Below are 19,261 nucleotides of genomic sequence, written 5' to 3'. Positions count from 1 at the left end.
GCACCAGCCCCTCTTTTCTTCAGTATCTGCTTAACAGATCTCAAGAACACATATCCTGACTGGATTTAGACTCATACTCCCTCATGGGGGAAGTGGGTGGTAGGGAGCACTTGCTACGTTAGTGAATGAACAACCACGTTAACATAAGGGGACATGGCATTAGTGCGTGGCATACTGAGTAAAGTTGCCATCTGCAATGCAGGCAACCCATATAGGCACCAGTTCCTGTCCTAGCTGCTCCACTTCCAACCCAGCTCCCTGCTATTGGCATGGGTTAAGAAGTACAAGATGGTCCAAGTGCTTGGGCCCATTACATAGGAGATCCAGATGAAGCTCTTTTTTTTTTTTTTTTTTAAGATTTATTTATTTACTTGAAAAGCACAGATACAGAGAGAGAGAGAGAGAGAGAGAGAGAGAGAGATATCTTCCATCTGCTGGTTCACTCCCCAAATGGCCACAATAGCTGGGGCTGGGCCAGGCTGAAGCCAGGAGCCCATATGGGATACTGGAGCTGCAGGTGGAGGCTTAACCTTCTACACCACAGCACCAGCCCCCAGATGAAGCTCCTAACTCCTGCAGCCATATATATGGAAGATTCTCTCTCTCTCTCTCACTCTCATTCTCTCTCTCCCTCCTTCTCTCTGTTAACACTTTCAAATAAAAAAATAAATCTTACATATATACATATACATTTACATATTTATATATGCATATAGATAGATAAACACACACACACACACATACACACAGAAAGCAAAGCTGACTTTCCGGGACTTTATCACCAAGGATTAATGTCTGTACTGCCACTGTCATTTAAGTGATGACTACAACAGCAGTGACAGTAGCAGTAAAGAGCCTGGTTAAAAAAAGAGCTGATGGGGCTGGCACCACGGTGTAGTGGGTTAAGTCACTATTTGCAATGTTGGCATCTTATATGACTGCCAGTTCGTATTCTGGCTGGCTGCTCCACTTCCAACCCAGCTTCCTGCTACTGGCCTGGAAAAAGCAGCTGAAAATGGTCTGGGCCTCTGCTACCCACATGGGAGACCTAGAAGAAGCTCCTGGACACTGCAGCCATCTGAGGAGTGAACTAGCAGATGGAAGATCTTTCTTTTTCCTCTCTCTCTCTCCTTCTGTTAGGTAACTCAAATAAATAAATCATTCTTTAAAAAAAGAAAACAGCTCTTGCATGCACTAAAACCAAGCATCATGGGACCTATCGCACATTCACCAATACACCCCTTTCAGAAATGATTCTACTTTATTTCAGGAAAGCTTCTGTTAAGCAAAGTATGTGTATGTATGTATACATATATATATATATATATATATACATATATATAAATATGAAGGATGCAATGCATATTTTATTAAGTTTTAGCAAAATGTCTTTCTCTAATACTAGCTAAAACATGCTATAATTCTAAAAAGACAAGTTGTTCTATTGTACATAAATGAAGATTTTTAGGTGAAAAATAATCAGAAGAAAATCAATGAAGATTATTATAAAGTTTATAATATCAAAAAAATTAATACATAGTTTAAGAAGTTAAACAAGTAACACGAGTTTATGGTATGTGATATAGTTTTGGATTTCTTTACCTTAAGAATCAGGTACATGCACTGATTTCAATATTGTTGAATACAATTTTTCTAGCTTCCAGGCAAACTCTGTCCCACAAAGGGATAAAAAGAAACTTCATTATAAAAATTATTTTCCATAATTTATTAATAAAATCAGCTAATTTTTCAGCCTGGTATTTATTTTTCCTGGAATATAGGACTGGGAGACTTGCAATCAAAATTACAGCTTATAAAGAATCAGATTTTATAAATACATGAATTAATATGCTTTATTATCTAGATAAATTGAGAAAAAAATACAGGTACCAACTAAAGGAAAAATATTAGCTAAAGATAGACTTAAAATTTCACCATATCAAATGTATGTTTCTCCTTAATCTTTATGAGGAAACTTAACTGTTTAACATCTACAACAATGGCCCAGTTCATTTTTTATTTTTTAAAGATTTATTTATTTATTTGAAAGTCGGAGTTACACACAGAGAGAGAGAAGGAGAGGTAAAGAGAGAGAGGTCTTCCATCCACTGGTTCACTCCCCAATTGGCCGCAACAGCCAGAGCTGCGCCAATCCAAAGCCAGGAGCCAGGAGCTTCCTCCAGGTCTCCCATTCAGGTGCAGGGGTCCAAGGACTTGGGCCATCTTCTACTGCTTTCCCAGGCCACAGCAGAGAGCTGGATCGGAAGTGGAGCAGCTAGGACTCGAACCCGGCACAGCAGGCAACAGCTTTACCCACTACACCACAGCGCTGGCTCCCCAATTCATTTTTTAAAAAATTTTATTTTCATTTGTAACTGAAAGGCAAACAGTGAGAACAACAGAGAGAGCCTCCATCTGTTGGTTCTTTCCCCAAATGCCTGCAACTGTCAAGGCCAAAGCCAAGAGCCAGGAACTCACAGGTCTCCCATATGATGGCAGTAACAAGGACATGAATCATCACCTGCTGTCTCCCAGGTTGCACTAGCAGGAACCTACACCTGGAAGTGGAACCAGAACTGGAATTCAGACACTATGATATGAGATGCTGGTGCCTCATGCAGAGACCTTCCTTAGCCTGGTTCTTCAATGTTTACTTTTAATCAAAACTACACATAAGATTTGAGACTTGGATTTTTGCATGCCACCCTAAAAAAGAAAAGTTCCTTAAGATTTCAGAGAGACTTGCTTATTCATACTTCTGGTACCTGCATGTCTACATTTGACATTAAATGAGATTAGACCTAATAGTCTTTAGTAGGAATATTCTTCACTGAACAAAGTAAGAATGTCATTCAGATGGAAGAAAAGCAAATAGTATCTGGACATCATTGCTCAACACAGCAAAAGCAACAGCTGTCCAAACAGATAAATATGACCTATGGATACAACAATGACATAAAAGTCCTGGGAAAGGATATTCCCAAGATGTAACAAAATCAGGGACATACACAAAGTCACCTGGCTTATCATTAGAAATGGCAGTCCCTCAAACTCTTATGAAAGGAACTGCACTAGCTGCACTGCCTCAAAGCCAGCAGTGCTTGCGTCAATCTCAGCAGGCTTTAACCACGTGACCTCAGAGCACAGACCTCCACAGGAAGCCCGGGAGTGACGTCACCATCCTCCAATTCTTGCTGAAATTGTCCTTGAGTCAACACAGCAGAAAAGAAAGGAAAGGCTGGCAGGTGAGCACCCAGCCTGATACTCTTCAGCCACTGGCTCAGATGTCACCTTTGCCTCTGAGGAAGGAAATCAAACCAGACATGAATGGTGCAAGAAGACACCAAGAATCCTTCCTGAAGAGCAGCGCCTTGGATCCTGGCAGCTGGCGTCTGCGCCGCCCCGCGAAGCCACCCAGTAGAGGGGAGACTGACTCTTTTCAGGACGAACCTGATTCAGCTATTCAGATTCCTGCTCAAAACCAGATCAATCTAATCTTGTTTGACACTTGGATACTTCACTTGGGAAACAAGTCCAAGTCAAGAAAGTGCTGGGGCAGCCCACCGCAGTGAGTCAGGTGTGTGCGCCTAACAACAGCGTTCTGTGGAATGCACTCCAGCTTGACTTTCGTTGCTCCTCTATATCAAGCACTTGCAAGGCTGAAGCTGAGTTTGGGGTTAGGAAGAGAGAGCTGCTGCTGGGATAGCTGCCCTGGTGCTGTGGCAGAAGATGACTGTGGCAGGTGCCAGCATCGTGCCCTCAGTGAGGCTTGGAAACAAGTGATTGACTCCGCAGTAGGCAGCTGAGCTCCACACATGTCAGAGAGAGGGTCTCAGTGAGTTTCCTATCCAAGAGATTTATTTTGCTGATTGCTTCTTTTCATGCTAATAACACTGATCATACTATCATTCATTAATACAGTGCCTTACAAAGGAGATCAACCAACTTCACAGGCAGCAAATCAGTCACTTTCAGAGGCCCTGTGGATGGACACACTAAACAGCACATTTGTGATACTGAGAAACTGGCGCAGAAACCAAGTCAAGGCCATGTGGTAGCCTCTTCCTCCTGTTCCAAGGCTGCAATGTATGCATACTATGCAGTTTCCCTCACATTTCCAATAATGCAACACAAGCATGTAGAGATTTAGTTTATGGAGAAATGAGTCGACAGGATGGCTTACTTAAAATGTGAAAAAAGAATACTCTGCATACCGATTCTAAACCTGCATCTCATGTCAGGCATCTGCACATAGCGTCATGCTCCTGTGAACTACAGTGTTGGCCCCAAACCTGGCAAGCTGAAGCAAGCACACGTTTACAACGCACAGGTATGTGCCTGTTGCTAAAACACCAAAAGCAGCAACGCAGAACAGGTCTAATTAAAATAGTAAGGCAGGTGTATGTGTCTTGAAAAACAAAATGCTGGGCAGATCTCCCACAGCAAATGTATGTCGACAGAGAACAGGAACTATAGACATGGTTCACAGAAAAAGAACTGCGGAAAAAGGCAAGCAAGGGTGGAAAGGGAAGGAAGGGGAAGGAAGAAGGCAGGGAAAGGAAGAGCAAGACCTGTTTAGATTCTAGTCCCCCAAATTGAGCCTGCATCCACAATGAGGTCCACAGCACAGCAGTGCTCAGCATCTGGGGGATGAACAAGACTTCCGCTGGCCACACTCTTCAGAAACAGGATAGGAGTTTCTCCGTGTGTGCTTGGTAAGTACCTGCAGCACACACAGTCCCTGGGCTGCTAGGGAAGCTGCTGAAAATGGAGATGCAATGTCTCTAGGGCTAAGGGTATTTTCAACTGGCACACTCAAGTTCGAAAAACATGCATGGGCCCGGCGCTGTGGCACAGTGGGGTACAGCCCCAGCCTGCAGTGCTGGCATCCCATATTGGCAGCAGTTCAAGTTCACTTCCTATCCAGCTCTCTGCTATGTCCTGGGAAAGCAGTGGAAGATGGCCTAAGTCGTTGGGCCCCTGCACCCACATGGGAGACCCAAAGGAAGCTCTTGGCTCCTGGCTTCAGATCGGCTCAGCTCTGGCTGTTGCGACCATTTGGGGAGTGAACCAGCAGATGGAAGACCTCTTTCTCTCTCTTTCTCTCTACCACTCTATATAACTCTTTCAAATAAATAAATAAATCTTTAAAAAAAGAAAGAAAGAAAGAAAGAAAAACACTGGTTTACGGAAAGAAAAAAAAATTAGAAAATCAAAGCAGTCTTTCCCTCCTGTCTTCTCTCCCGAGCTCCTCTCCTGGCTTGAAAAAATGAGAAGGAGAGGCCTGAGGGGCAGAAGAACCAGACAGAATGGTTGGAAGACGGCAAAATCTGCCTATTGCGCAAGGAAGTTCAGACAAAGGAAGCCAAGCTTTTTGTTGTCTGAGAAAGGATTTATAAACATGGAAATGAAACATTGGAAATGCCAGAGATACTGGAATAAATAGAAGAACCAATATGAACACGTATGTTTTAAAAATATGTATAGGGGGTGGCGCTGTGGCTCAGTAGGTTAATCTTCTGGCTGCGGCACCGGAATCCCATGTGGGTGCAGGTTCTAGTCCCAGCAGCTTCTCTTCCAATCCAGCTCTCTGCTATGGCCTGGGAAAGCAGAAGATGGCCCAGACACTTGGGTCCCTGCATCTGCATGGGAGACCCGCAAGAAGCTCCTGGTTCCTGGCTTTGGATAGGCACAGCTCCAGCTGCTGGAACCATTTGGGGAGTGAATCAGTGGATGGAAGCCCTTTCTCTTTGTCTCTCTCTCTCTCACTGTCTGTAACTCTACCTCTCAAATAAATAAATAAAATCTTTTAAAAAAATTTGTAGAGACAGATACAGCAGGTGTGTATGTACAAGGATGCAACTACCTCTCAAATAAATAAAATCTTTTTAAAAAATTTGTTGAGACAGATACAGCAGGTGTGTATGTACAAGGATGGATGTGTGGATGGATGGATGGATGGGTAAGTAGGCCAATGTGTGGGTGGATCGATGGATGGATATATAACTAGAAGAATGGATCACTGGGTGGGCAGATGCAGTGGGCAGACAGGTAGATGGGTGGGTGGGTACACATCCATATAAATGCTTCCTGACTCTGCTTAGAGAGCCTAGAGGCATTGACACTTCACAAGCAAACAATACATTCTGAGCACCCAGGACTCAATTTGTGAATGCCATACTGCACTGCAAGGAACCATCTCACTGTGAGACAGCTGATCCCAGGAGTGGGCAATAGTACCAGCTGAGCCTGGACAATCTTGTTACATCAGAAGGTAAAGCAGCACCTAAAAGATGGTAAGGACATATCAAGAGCACAGGCATCAAATTAGAGTCTCAGTAAATAATCCCAATGAATATGGTAAGATTTCATAATCTATACAGTAATAAACAAATAAGGGAGAAAAGAAATAAAACTCTTTATGGAGGAAAGCCACCAAATGCATGTAAAGAAGGAATGATAGGAGGAGGTGATCCTCTCCAGCAGTCTGTGTGGTAGCTGATGGGAAAAAATCCTCAGTGGAGATGAAGGCTGTGAGGGGTCAGATGAGGAAAGACTACGAATGTCCTGGTTGGAAGGAGACTGGCAAGATATGTTGACAAACTGTAATGCAAGGTGCTGGACAGCATCCATGAGCAGGAAAGGGTCCTGTTGGAGCAGTTGTGGGGATATGAAAGGGATCTTGTGGGTAGGACAGAGGATGAAGCAAACATGAAAAGCGTTAAAAATTCAGAAATTCTGGTAAAGGAATGTGAGAGTTTCCTGTACTATTTTATCACTTTTCTGTAGGTCTGCAACTATTTAAAAATTAAAGTAATTTAAAAGGCAAGAAATTAATTATGTTCTACAGAAAATCATTTCAATTCATCCAGTTCAAATTATTATCTCCTAGGGTGTATGGCTCAGTCCTTAGGCTAAAAATTGGTGGTCAAAGATTTCAGCCTAGGAGGTGGTTACTTCTCATCAAGTTACTTTCAATTATTAATATCAATGTAAATTAAGCGCAGCTATACCATAGGTAAACATAAGTTCCCACATCAAAATGCTCATCTTTACAGAATGCAGTGGATAATCAGAGATTATGTGCTTAGTCAGAAGTGCCAAGGTCCACCAGCAGGCTGGACAGGCCAGCAGGGTCTGAGATGACACCAGTCAGGTCAAGGTAATTCCAATGTAAGTCAAGCATTTTCTCGGTTGGTCCCACAGGAACTGTAATCCAGTTCTTGCCAATAACCTTGTGAATAAAGGCTACTCAGTCCCTTCTTGGCCTGGCAAGGATGTGCAAAAAGCAGCCCCGGAGAAAAGGATTCGGTAAGTAGATGAGTGAAGGCCCCATTACCTGAGAAAATAATAAGGTTGTTCACTTTTCATATTATGTCAAATTGGACAATGCAAAGAGAGGGTGCACTAGGAGAAGGAACTTAAGGATCACATAGTCATCGTGAATCAATGTGATAAAAAAATATTACAAATCTGTTCCATTTCAGGCTACAATGGAAAAGGCTATCACTTCAACAGTTTCTAATAAACTAGATAACCAAATTAGTTAAGAAACAGTAGATGCAAAATCAAGAACCTTCTAAATTCCATAAGCTATGTAAAACAGTGCTGGAAGAAAAGGAGTCTTGTCAGGCAAAAAAAAGTGACTTGGGGAACAGATAATTAGATATCCATGTACATGGGGAGGAAGGACTGAGCATGTTCTGAACAAATACAGCAGTGTAGCACATACATGGACACCAGAGGGTCAGGAGACCCGGGGCCAACAACATCAGAGTGACAGATGCTCAGTGAAGCTCGACAGGAACTGCCAGACTGAAATGCAAATGGCTAATTCTCCCCACAGCTTTGACAAGTGTGGAGATGGTTCAGGGCAAGGAGATTTAGATTCGAATACATTATGCCTTTATTAACACCCAGCCCTCTGCTAGGTGCTTTGAAAAGTACCCTTGGAGGCAGAGTTGTGGTGTAGTGGGTTAGGCTGCCACCTCAACGCTGGCATCCCATATGAGCACTGCTTCAAGACCCAGCTGCTCCACTTCTGCTCCAGCTCCCTGCTAAGGTGCCTCAGAAAGCAGCGGAGGATGGCCCAAGTGCTTAGGCCCTTGCCACCCATGTGAAATTCCTGGAAGAAGTTCCAGGCTCCTGGCTTCAGTCTGATACAGCCTTGGCAATTGTGGCCATTTAGGGCATGAACCAGTGGATGGACGATTTCTCCCCCATCCCACCCCCAATTCTGCCTTTCAAATAAATAAACAAATCTTAAAAAAAAAAAATAAAAAGAAACAAAAGTACCCTTAACTGCAGTCTCATAGTTACTGCTCATATCAACATGAAATGTTACAGATGCTTCCTATTAAAAGAGAAAAAAAGGAAACTTCAGGGGAAAGTTCCACACAGAACTCCCGCCCAGCCCCTTCTCACCTCCAGGAATGTAACCATTACCATAGAGGTAGACTGGTCTGCAGGGCCACATGAACATGACATGGGCAGAAATGACAACTGTCAACTCATTTGTAGCTGTGGTCACCACCATGGCTACCACTGGCATGGCACAGAAGCAGCTGAGCAGTGACTGAAAGGGTGGAGCTGCCCACTGGGGCTCACATCCTGCTCCGCCAACTGCTGCCCTGGCACACCTCCCTTCATCTCTGAGCTTCGGTTTCCTCACTTGTGATGGCAGAGACCATACAGGATGTGCTTCCAAGTTGTGAGCATTAAGTGAGTTATGACACAAAGTCCTGACAGCTGGGCCTGGCATAGAGGAGGTAGCAGAAAATAAAACAGGGGTGCATTAAGTAATGTAACATACCCTAAAATCATAAATAAAATGCTACACTGAGGTTTCTGCAACATGCTTAAAAACCAGCGTGTTCCCTGCAATCCAGACCAGGAGGCTAAAGTACACTTCCTCTGTTTCCTAAAAAGTTCCATTCAGGAAGAATAAGCTGAATTCAACTAGACTGAAGAGCACACAAAATATAGGACCCCTAAAGATATGTCAACAAGATTGGAATTTCATTTTTGCAGATGAAAATATAAGCATTCTGAAGGAAATCTACAAATGTCACAGGGCCATGAAAAGTACGCTGGCTGCCCACCCCTCTGCTTCATTCAATACACACATGGGAGTTTAAATGTTAAATGGTTAAATTGCAGTTTTATCTACAAACTTTTCAAGTTTCCAGTGCTGTGACTCAGAAGTACAGCTTCCTTATAATTCAAGTAGAACAGCCCCATACCTCTGAGTAGGCGAGAGTGATGTGCTCGTATATGCCCTGGTGGTGATGAATGGCATCTTCTAGGTCCTGCAGCTCTGAGGGCAGGTCGACCTCACCGCAGGCTTTGCACCACGAGTCCACGTTGCTCATATACTTGAAGGTTAGAAAAAGGGGAAAAAAAAGATATTTCTACCAAGGACAACTTACATTGAAAAGTGGGTATTTTTTAAACATGGGTTTGAAATTCAGGAAGTAAGGGAGAGTCTAAGAATGTCAAGCATCCATACCAGGTAGCAACAATAGTCAATTCTCAAACTTGATTGTTAGATTGCCCATCCCACCCTCAAAGATTAGGTTCTGGCAGGGTTGGCCTGGGGCCTAGGAACCTGCTTTGATATGAAAGCCTCAGGGGACTGTGGCCCAGTCTAACCCTGGGTTAGTCTAACCTTGGGCTGGCTAACCTCTGTAGCAACACTGTCTTCATTGTGTGGGTATCCTCCTAAGTCTTCCCAGCCCATCTCTGAAGCCACATTTCTAGCTGCCCCCGCTCCAGCAATGCAAGCATAAACGTCACTGCACACATCCCTGTTAGTTCAACCACAGCTCAGCATCAGGTCTCTGAGGATGTAGCTTGCTGGGGAGCTGCTTCCCAGCCTTACTTCTTCCCTCTTACATTAAAATGTTAATGCAAGGACTGAGGTATCTGAAATCATTTACCTAACATTAGGAAGAGAAGCCAGCCCATTTTCCTACCCTTTCAAACAGAAATTCACATAGAAATTAAAAGTAAACCATGGAACAGAAGCTAAGCTCCTCAGCTGTGAACCTGAGCAAAGGCTTATGAGTAGTGGCTACAGGCATCATCGGAATCTTTGAGGTCTTTCCCAATCTGTATGCGAACGAGATGACTCTGAACCACACCAGCCAGGCTTCTGGCTGCTGTTAGCCATTCCAAGCTGGCTTCAAGTCTTCATTACCACCCACAACACGGGGACTCATCAATAGCTGACAAATCACTGCCAAATTTCCTAGGGAGATCCTATCCAAATCCAGAATAAATCACGGTTAAGTGTCAAAGGCAAGCACAGGAGGCCCAATTAAAGAAGCTAATTCAATTATTCCAGATAGATGTAATACATTTCCCTGGACTTTAGCCTTTTTCACCTCAGTTCTTCTCGAGTCTACACAGTAGAGATTACAGAAAATGGCTACTTAAAATTCCAGACAGCAGTGTGCTAATTCTTTCAATGTTTAATGAGAACATTCTCCCAGTTACTTCTGGTGTTTTTAGGACCTTAAAATAGACCAGTCACCCAAATAATAACTATGTAAATAACTTTATTATTAAAGTATTGGTTCAGAAAAATACTTGCATGCAAGTCTCTGGACTTGAATCCAATTCATATGGCATTAAGTACCACTTGATAGCAATGACTTCAAATAGGACTAAACCACCATAAGCTCCAGGTATTTATATTGTCCTCTTTTATGATGTCTTCCAGACACCCTCAAGGTGATGTAAGTACTAACACAATTACCTACACCTCTCCTCTGCTCACATACATACATACAAGGCCACTAATGCATATTTCTAAGTATTTCTTGGGTACAGTGTTCTATAAATGTCAATTAGGTCAGTTGGATGACTCTAAGAGTTCTTAAGCTCTATTTCACTCTATCTTCTTTGATTCTTGCATTTAACATGGATTATTAAATTACAGTGAACCTTTTTCAAATGTGAATTGACAGAGGTTAACAATCATTATTAATAAATCATTAGGTCCACCTCAGCAATTAAATGCTTCTCCTGGACAGTGGCCATTGCAAAACAAAGAAAAGTCACAACACATTCCTAAAAAGAGATAAAAAAGCTTCTTATAGAACAACGTGAAAATGGGTGTTAGCTATACAGTATTTCATACTATAATGAGCACAGGTGTCAGACTATAATCTATCACTGTATCAAAATCACACACATGCCTATAATTAGAAGTGAGTGACTTAGTCCTTAGAGGGTACTGATCAAACACATTTGGAAAAACTGTAGTCTGGTCTAAATATACAGGAAAGATGGCTTGCCACATAGAAATCATAAGGAAAGGGGATTCTGCCCATCTAAATTCACTGGGTTAACATAGCCCAAAGACAGAAATAACCCCAGCCTGTGTGCTATGAGGACTTGTGCTCAAGCACTGTTTCTCAGTCCTTTATTTATAAGGTACAACACTAGACACCAAAGGGCAAGCCACATGCCTTGACTGCTCTGAAGGGATGAGCAAAAAAGTCTAGACTCATTGCCACCAGTGCAGCAATCTTCACTCAAAGACCCAGCAGAGAAGAGGGTGGTAAAATGAATTCCACAAGGAAAATGCATCCTTATCTCAGGTTTGGTGTCAAATTAAAATACCTATGTAAGAGAACCTCTGAAAGCCTTTTAAAATGATAACATGCATTCTGACTGGGGGGCTGGTATGTCTTTTCCCAAACCGCTCTAGAATACACATCTTCCAAACCCTCCAACACCTACACAAACACACCCCTTTGATAGTTTGGGATGGCAATGTGAGGAGTTAGATGTACTGGCAGTTAGGTCAGGTCCCTGTTGGAATGAGAAAAAGGACAGAGTCTCTCTGTAACAGAGTGGACAAAGTGGGGCTGCTATTGGCGTTGTGGCACAGCAGGTTAAAAGTGGACAAGGTGCTTGCCTCCTCCCAGAGGCTGCCTGTAGCAACATTTAGGTTTTTTATCATGAGCAAGTTAGACAAGATTACAAATCCCCACTCCTCTGATGTTTTTTTTTTTTTCCTTGCCTCTGACTGGCTGTTATCCCAGCCCTCTGATTGTTAGCTGTTATTCTGTTTCTCCCCTGATGGGTTACATCTAGGTAGCCACTTTTTTGTATGAAAAGACCCAGCACTGGCAAGTTTCCTGGAGCAACTCCCTCCTGGAAGCCTCTTTTCCTGACTCCTGCAGCAGGAGGCTTCCCACTACAATAAATCTTGCTTTTGTTCACTGTCCCTATCCACGTGGAAATTCTTCTTCAATGTGAGACAAGAACCCAGATCACCTTCACTGGGGGGCATATATCTATCACAGAGCCTGATAACACAGTAAACAGCAATGTCAAAAGATGGCTAATATAGCCTAATGAGATCAGAGCATCCCACTTAAGTGTCTGATGCTTTAAAAACTCGGGAAATAAATAGATGAACATATAGCATCTGGCTAGAATGAGAACAAAGATAGAAGAGTCAAAGAATATTAAACTTTGCTTTCTGAGTTCAGACCAAGTGCCTGCTTCAGAACTGGGGATTTGATGCTAGGAAGAATAGCGATTTCCTTTTTTAAAACACTGCTAAATGAAAGATAAAAGTAGTTTGGGTGGGGCTGGCACTGTGGCTTAGCGGGTAAAGACACCACCTGCAGTGCCAGCATCCCATATGGGCACCAGTTCGAGACCCTGTTGCTCTACTTCTGATCCAGCTCTCTGATGTGGCCTGGGAAAGCAGCAGAAAATGGCACAAGTGTTTGGGCCTCTGCACCCACATGGGAGATCCAGAAGAAGTTCCTGGCTCCTGGCTTTGGATCAGCACAGCTCTGGCTGTTGTGGCCAACTGGGGAGTGAATCAGTGGATGGAAGACCTCCCTCCCTCCCTCTCTCTTTCTCTATTTCTGCCTCTCCTTCTCTGTGTAACCCTGACTTTCAAGTAAACAAATAAATCTTTAAAAAAAAAAAAAGTAGTTTGGGTTAGTCAGTTTGCAAAACTGAGATGAGCAGATGAGGGATGCTGCTTTAAAGAGAACCTGAGGGGGCCAACACCATGGCATAGTGCACTAAGTCACATGCATACCATACAGCCTGCAGTTCCAGTCCTGGTTGCTCCACTTCAGATCCAGCTCCCTGCTAATGTGCCTGGGAAAGCACCAGAGGATGGCCTAACTGCTTGGGCCACTGTACCCACAAGAGAAACTCAGATGGAGATCCAGGCTACGCTTTGGCCTGACCCAGCCTTGGCCACTGTGGCCATCTGGGGAGTAAACCAGCAGATGGTAGCGCTCTCTCTCTCTGTAACTGTCTCTCAAATAAATAAGTAACTCTTTTTAAAAAATGTTTTAAAAAGAGGATGATTGATTAGCAGACTACTTTTCATATTCAACTACTCCACTAATCTCAATTTGCTTTGGGGGTAGGAGGCTCCAGTCTGGGAGCCACTTGACCTGCCAATTCCTGGAATGTTCTGGGCTGGTGAATTTCACTTGTACCCATCATCTCTCACCCCAACACATGACAAACCTTTAGCACTGCACAGGTAATTAGAAAATAGAAACTTCGTAAAATACAAATTTTAACATATATAGAAATATATTTATATATTTATATATAATATATATATATATATAATATATTTATATAGAAATATTTTATCCTCTTTGGAAAAACTGACATTGGCTGAAAAATTTCTTTCTCTCTCTCATACACACACACACACACACACACAGGACTTCAACCTTCAGAGTTCGTTTTTACTTTTAATCATCTTCTTTCCCATTTCTAGAAAGTATTACCCTACTTTTGTTCTTTCACCATGCCTCTCCCTCTCCTGGGCCCCTCCTCTGTCCAGGGAAATCACCTGCTGGATGAAGCATCTCCACTTGTGAAGCAAGAAAGCAGCTCTGACATCCCCAATAGAGAAACTCAAAGAAAGATTCAATTTGAGCCAAAATGTGTCAATGATCAATCTCAGTAATCAAACTTGTCTTCTTGTTGGGGCATATATTTTTTAATCCCAATTCCTTTCCCACATTTTTATTTTTATCAAAAGTTAAGAATTTGTTCACAAAAGCTTTTATCAAAGGCATAGTCCAAAGTATAAAGTGAAATAAGGTTAAAATGGGAATGATTACACATGTGCTACATGTCTTAGAGAGTCAAAGGAAATACCATAGCATTCTTATTTTGCTATGAATTTTCAAACTACGATAAAATTGTCCAAATGACAGCTATCACCTATAAGGCATACTGATAGTAAATATTACTTCTAAAATTTATGGAAAGTAAATTTTCCTAACAATATTAACATAAATGCAAAGTGGCTTGTTATTATATCAGAAACTGAATGACACAGTCATAGACCTCAGTAAAAGATCCTATCAGTTCCCAGTTAGAGCGTAATAGCACTAGCCCTATCTATCCCCAGGGGATTACTTTTTTTTTTTTTTTTTTTTTTGGACAGGCAGAGTTAGACAGTGAGAGAGAGTGAGAGAGTGAGAGTGAGAGAGTGAGAGAGAGAAAGGTCTTCCTTCCGTTGGTTCACCCCCACAAATGGCCACTACAGCCGGTGGCACTATGCCAATCCAAAGCCAGGAGCCAGGTGCTTCCTCCTGGTCTCCCATGTGGGTGCAGGGCCCAAGGACTTGGGCCATCCTCCAAGGTACTCCTGGGCCACAGCAGAGAGCTGGACTGGAAAAAGGGCAACCGGGACAGAATCCAGTGCCCCGACCGGGACTAGAACCCGGTGTGCCGGTGCCACAGGTGGAGGATTAGCCTAGTGAGCCATGGCGCTGGCCAGGGAATTACTTTTTGTAAGATTTATTTATTTGAAATTCAGATTTACAGAAAGACGGAGAGACACAGAGAGATAGAGGAAAAGAGAGAGAGATCTTCCATCCACTAATTCACTCCCCAAATGGCTGCAATGACCAGGGCAATGCCAGGCTGAAGCCAGGGGCCAAGAGTTTCATATGGGTACCCCAAGTGGGCAGCAGGGTCTCAAGCGCTTAGGCCATCCTCTTCTGGTTAATGCTTTCCCAGGAGCATTAACCAGAAGCTGGATTGGAAGTGGTGCAGCTGGCATGTGAACTGGTGCCCATATGAGATGCTGGTGTCGCTCCCCCTCTTCGTGGAGGAACGACACTAAACCCTGCGCTGTTCTTTCATCTGCTCGGCCCTCCCCGGGTTTGCTGCTGGTTCTTCCCGGGTTGGCTACCGTCCCTTCCACCTCCGTGGAAGGGCGGTTCCCCCTGGCCACTTTCCCCACTTCCGCAGGGGAGCGGCACACCACCGGCCGGCTCTCTCGGGGGCTGCACAGGTGTTCCCTCAGATGTTCCCCTTAGATGTTCCTGGTGCATGCCGTCTCTCTCCTCCTTTATAGTCCTCTTCCGCCAATCCCAACTCGGCTGCCCACACGCCAAGTACGCTGCTCTCCTCCAATCAGGAGCAAGTCCTACAGTTTATTGGCTGAACTGGAGGCAGCTGTGTAGAAGCTGTTTTCTCCTCTCCCAGCACCATATTGTGGGAGAGCAGATGCATAGAATAAGTCTTAATTCCAGTAACTTAGTCTAGTCCGAGTTGCTCCCCACAGCTGGCATCACAGAGGCAGCTTAACCAGTTCTGCCGCAAGGTCGGCCCCCACTAGGCTGATTTGAGGATGAAATAAGATTCCATGTTAAAGAGCTCTATAAATGTTAAAATAGCTATACAAACACTAGATGCCATTTTATTTGGGGTTCTCAAAGTACAGAAGCCGTTGGAGTCATAGATAAAATAGGTGGTCATGGTTCTGACTCACAGTGAAGTGCCTCTATGAGCAGCCCAGATGCCGAGTGACACAAATGTGTCCTTGCTGTCTATTGCAGTAGCTGCTGGCCACCTGTTATTGCTGAGCATAGGAAATGTGGATGCTGTAAGGAACTGGTTTTAATTTTATCTTTTAAAATTATTTAATTATTAATGAAATTTTTTTAACCTCGAGTAGTTTCAATAGCCAGAGATGGTGATTGGCTACTACCTTGGACAGTACAGCTCTACTTTATTGCTTTTAACAGAAAAAACTGGAGATTTTAAGGTACAGAGATATCAAGTCACTTTAGTTCTTTATTGTTACAAAAATATGCTAATAACTTGCATTGTGAAAGCTTCTTAGTATAAAAGGATTACCAGTGAAATGGCCAAGAGTGAAATCTCTTAACCGCTATTTGCAAACTGATATTCTCATCCTAAACTGGGGGTGAGAGAACATGGGGGAGATGAAAGCGTGAGAGAGAATGGCGCTGCCATCTTTGGAAGGTCTCAGAGCTGTGACATATCTTTCTCCTCTGTTTTATCCCCAAGCTTTATGTTTCTAAAGTCATAAGCAAACACTAACATAAAAACATCCATAGAGATGGAGGTACAAGGCTGGCAGTTGAACCCTTGCAGAGAAGGCTGCTTCCATTAGTAAGACCATCAGTTGTGAGCTCACATAATTGAGCCTGATGTTCCCATAATCAGGTTTAAATCCCTCATGGCAACTCTGGATGGGGTCCAGACAGGTGGCTAAAATGGAAACCTAAGTTTTGACATCTGAGTTGCCTTCCCAGATGGAGCTGGGATTAAGCATAACCAGAAGGCAAAGGATTTAGAAAGAGCTCTTCCTGTGACTACTCTAATGGGAATGAAACTGTGCTCCTCCCGTGACTGTTCTCCTGGAAGAGGAAGTGACGTCAGAAGACAAGATCTGCTTCCAAGCATTAGAATCCAAGGATCTTGCTTCTGTTCAGCGAGCCAGGAGACATATACATTTCTGAGTAAGGAAACACTTTCTGCACATTTCTGTGTCCAGGTGCATGCCTAGAACATGTGCAGGACTCCTTCTCTGTAAACTCCTATTCAGCGTCTCTGGCCACTTCGTGTGTGGAGAAACCCCAGGCACCTTTACAGTATTCAGGAGCCCATGAAATGCTGTTCACTGATGTATTCATCTACTTCAGCTTCCTTCAAAAACATAAATTACACCATTCATGTTATCCAAATAAAAACACCTTGGGCTCTTTCAACTTTGTTTGCTACATGTTTGAGATTCTTGATAATAACACATTGGAAGTGAAATGCCCCATGGCACCCACATTTCTAAATGATTTTCAGGCACATCAGAGCAGCAAGTAGTCCTCTGGGTTTATTTATAATTCTGAATCCCGTCATGTCTGTGAAAGTGGTTTTCCTTCTGGGTTATGCTTAAGTCCGCCTTTCACTCAAGGCTGTCCTGCATCAGATTGATTCCTATTGTCTTGTACTGCTCTGGGTCCACTACCAATTCACACGTCTCCCATTTTACCATTACAGAAGACACACATGTACAGGTACACAGCTCATCTTTCCACTGACAACAACGTCAAATGATTAAGTACATCATACTCTGAACGGTAATACAATAGGATCAGAGGTGGACAGAGTCATGAAGACAGTGCTATACTGAGAACAGGTTCTGTTAAAAAAGTAACTGTTGGGCTGGCACCGCGGCTCAATAGGCTAATCCTCTGCCTGCGGCACTGGCACACCAGATTCTGTCCCGGTTGCCCCTCTTCCAGGCCAGCTCTCTGCTGTGGCCCGGGAGTGCAGTGGAGGATGGCCCAAGTCCTTGGGCCCTGCACCCACCTGGGAGACCAGGAGAAGCACCTGGATCCTGACTTCGGATCAGCGCGGTGTGCCGGCCGCAGCGCGCCAGCCGCAGCGGCCATTGGAAGGTGAACCAACAGTAAAGGAAGACCTTTCTCTCTGTCTCTCTCTCTCACTGTCCACTCTGCCTGCCTAAATAAATAAATAAATAAATAAAAGAAAAAAAAGGAACTATAAGGAAGGGTTCTGTTAAAAAATTGTTTCATGTTTGGGTTTTTGTCTTTTATGATGAAATTAGACCAATGCATAAGGTTGGTGAGTAGAAGTATCCTTACCACTGAAAAGCTCAAGTCCTTTATGTGATGCTATTACGACTCTTTTCTCTTTATATTCTGCTCAGTTTCCTTTCATGCTTCACACTTTAAAGGTTTCTAAAGCTGATATTGCTGCTAATCTGCATCTTGTGCAACACTCTGAATGCCTTGCTGAAATTCCAGGTACACAGGGCCTCTGACTTACTTTTATTAGAGATTGCTTCCAAATTATACAGATTCTACTGCCTTTTGGAAGTGTAAATCCTTATGAACGCAGATTTGCACCCCCTAAAACCATCCCTAAGAAAGTTAGACTAAAGATCTTTCCCTTTAAATAAAGCAACCATTTGCCTCATTCATACATACATATGCTGCTAGCAGTCAAAAGTCCTTGTGCTCTCTCCACATCTGACAGGCATTCCGCCATGCAGTCTGAGTCACAAGCACATCCCTTGCTGCCTGCACTACTGGTTTAAGCAAGGAGTTTGAGCAGAGGTGTGTGGAGGTGTGGGGAGTGTTACAGGCATATAACATACTGTACCTGGTAAACAAGATGCTCTGAAACAATACACCAGCAGAAGGAATCCACGGGAAGTCAGGATCCATATAGATAACTTAACAACTGTGAACAGACACTCAAACTGCCTGCCCAGAAGCCACTTTCCACCTTAACCCTTGCTGGTTGAGACTTGCCTGTGGCTGGAGAGGTTGAAGGGCCAGATCTGCCCTTTTCCTTCCACTGCAGTGGACATGGGCACAGAGCCCAAGCCTGGCCAGTGGGAACCGAGGGAGGTATGCTGGGCCTGCTGGAAACATTTCCCTGACATCCAGTGATGGGTGAGTGTGGGGAGCAACCCGGACTAGACTGAGTTACTGGAATTAAGACTTATTCTATGCATCTGCTCTCCCACAATATGGCGCTGGGAGAGAAGTAAACAGCTTCCGCACAGCTGCCTCCAGTTCAACCAATTAACTGTAGGACTTGCTCCTGATTGGAGAGCAGCGTACTCGGCGTGTGGGCAGCCGAGTTAGGATTGGCGGAAGAGGACTATAAAGGAGGAGAGAGACGGCACGCACCAGGAACATCTATAGGGAACATCTAAGGGGAACATCTAGCTGAAGGAACACCTGTGCAGCCCCCAGAGAAAGCCGGCCGGCGGTGTGCCGCTCCCCTGCGGAAGTGGGGAATGTGGCCAGGGGGAACTGCCCTTCCACGGAGGTGGAAGGGATAGTAGCCAACCCGGGAAGAACCAGCAGCAAACCCGGGGAGGGCCGAGCAGATGAAAGAACAGCGCAGGGTTTAGTGTCGTTCCTCCACGAAGAGGGGGAGCGACAGGTGAGGATACTGTCTT

The 19,261-nt window shown here is 43.9% G+C and overlaps 1 protein-coding gene across 4 annotated transcripts in view; it reads right to left on the bottom strand.

Moving 5' to 3' along the window:
* The window catches only part of TRIO (trio Rho guanine nucleotide exchange factor), a 375,250-nt gene that overhangs the window by 195,097 nt on the left and 160,892 nt on the right, over window positions 1-19,261 (bottom strand). For all 4 annotated transcript variants that reach the window (XM_070056594.2, XM_070056595.2, XM_070056598.2 and 1 more), the window contains exon 8: window positions 9,243-9,374. In XM_070056594.2, the coding sequence (XP_069912695.1) occupies window positions 9,243-9,374 (132 nt within the window). The remainder of the gene's footprint in view (window positions 1-9,242; window positions 9,375-19,261) is intronic.

This window comes from Oryctolagus cuniculus, chromosome 14, assembly GCF_051225735.1.
Source record: "Oryctolagus cuniculus isolate XC-2025 breed Fujian yellow rabbit chromosome 14, ASM5122573v1, whole genome shotgun sequence".
NCBI classification, from domain to species: domain Eukaryota; kingdom Metazoa; phylum Chordata; class Mammalia; order Lagomorpha; family Leporidae; genus Oryctolagus; species Oryctolagus cuniculus.
Note: the sequence above shows the minus strand (reverse complement) of the source record. Positions and strands in the feature narration are given on the sequence as shown.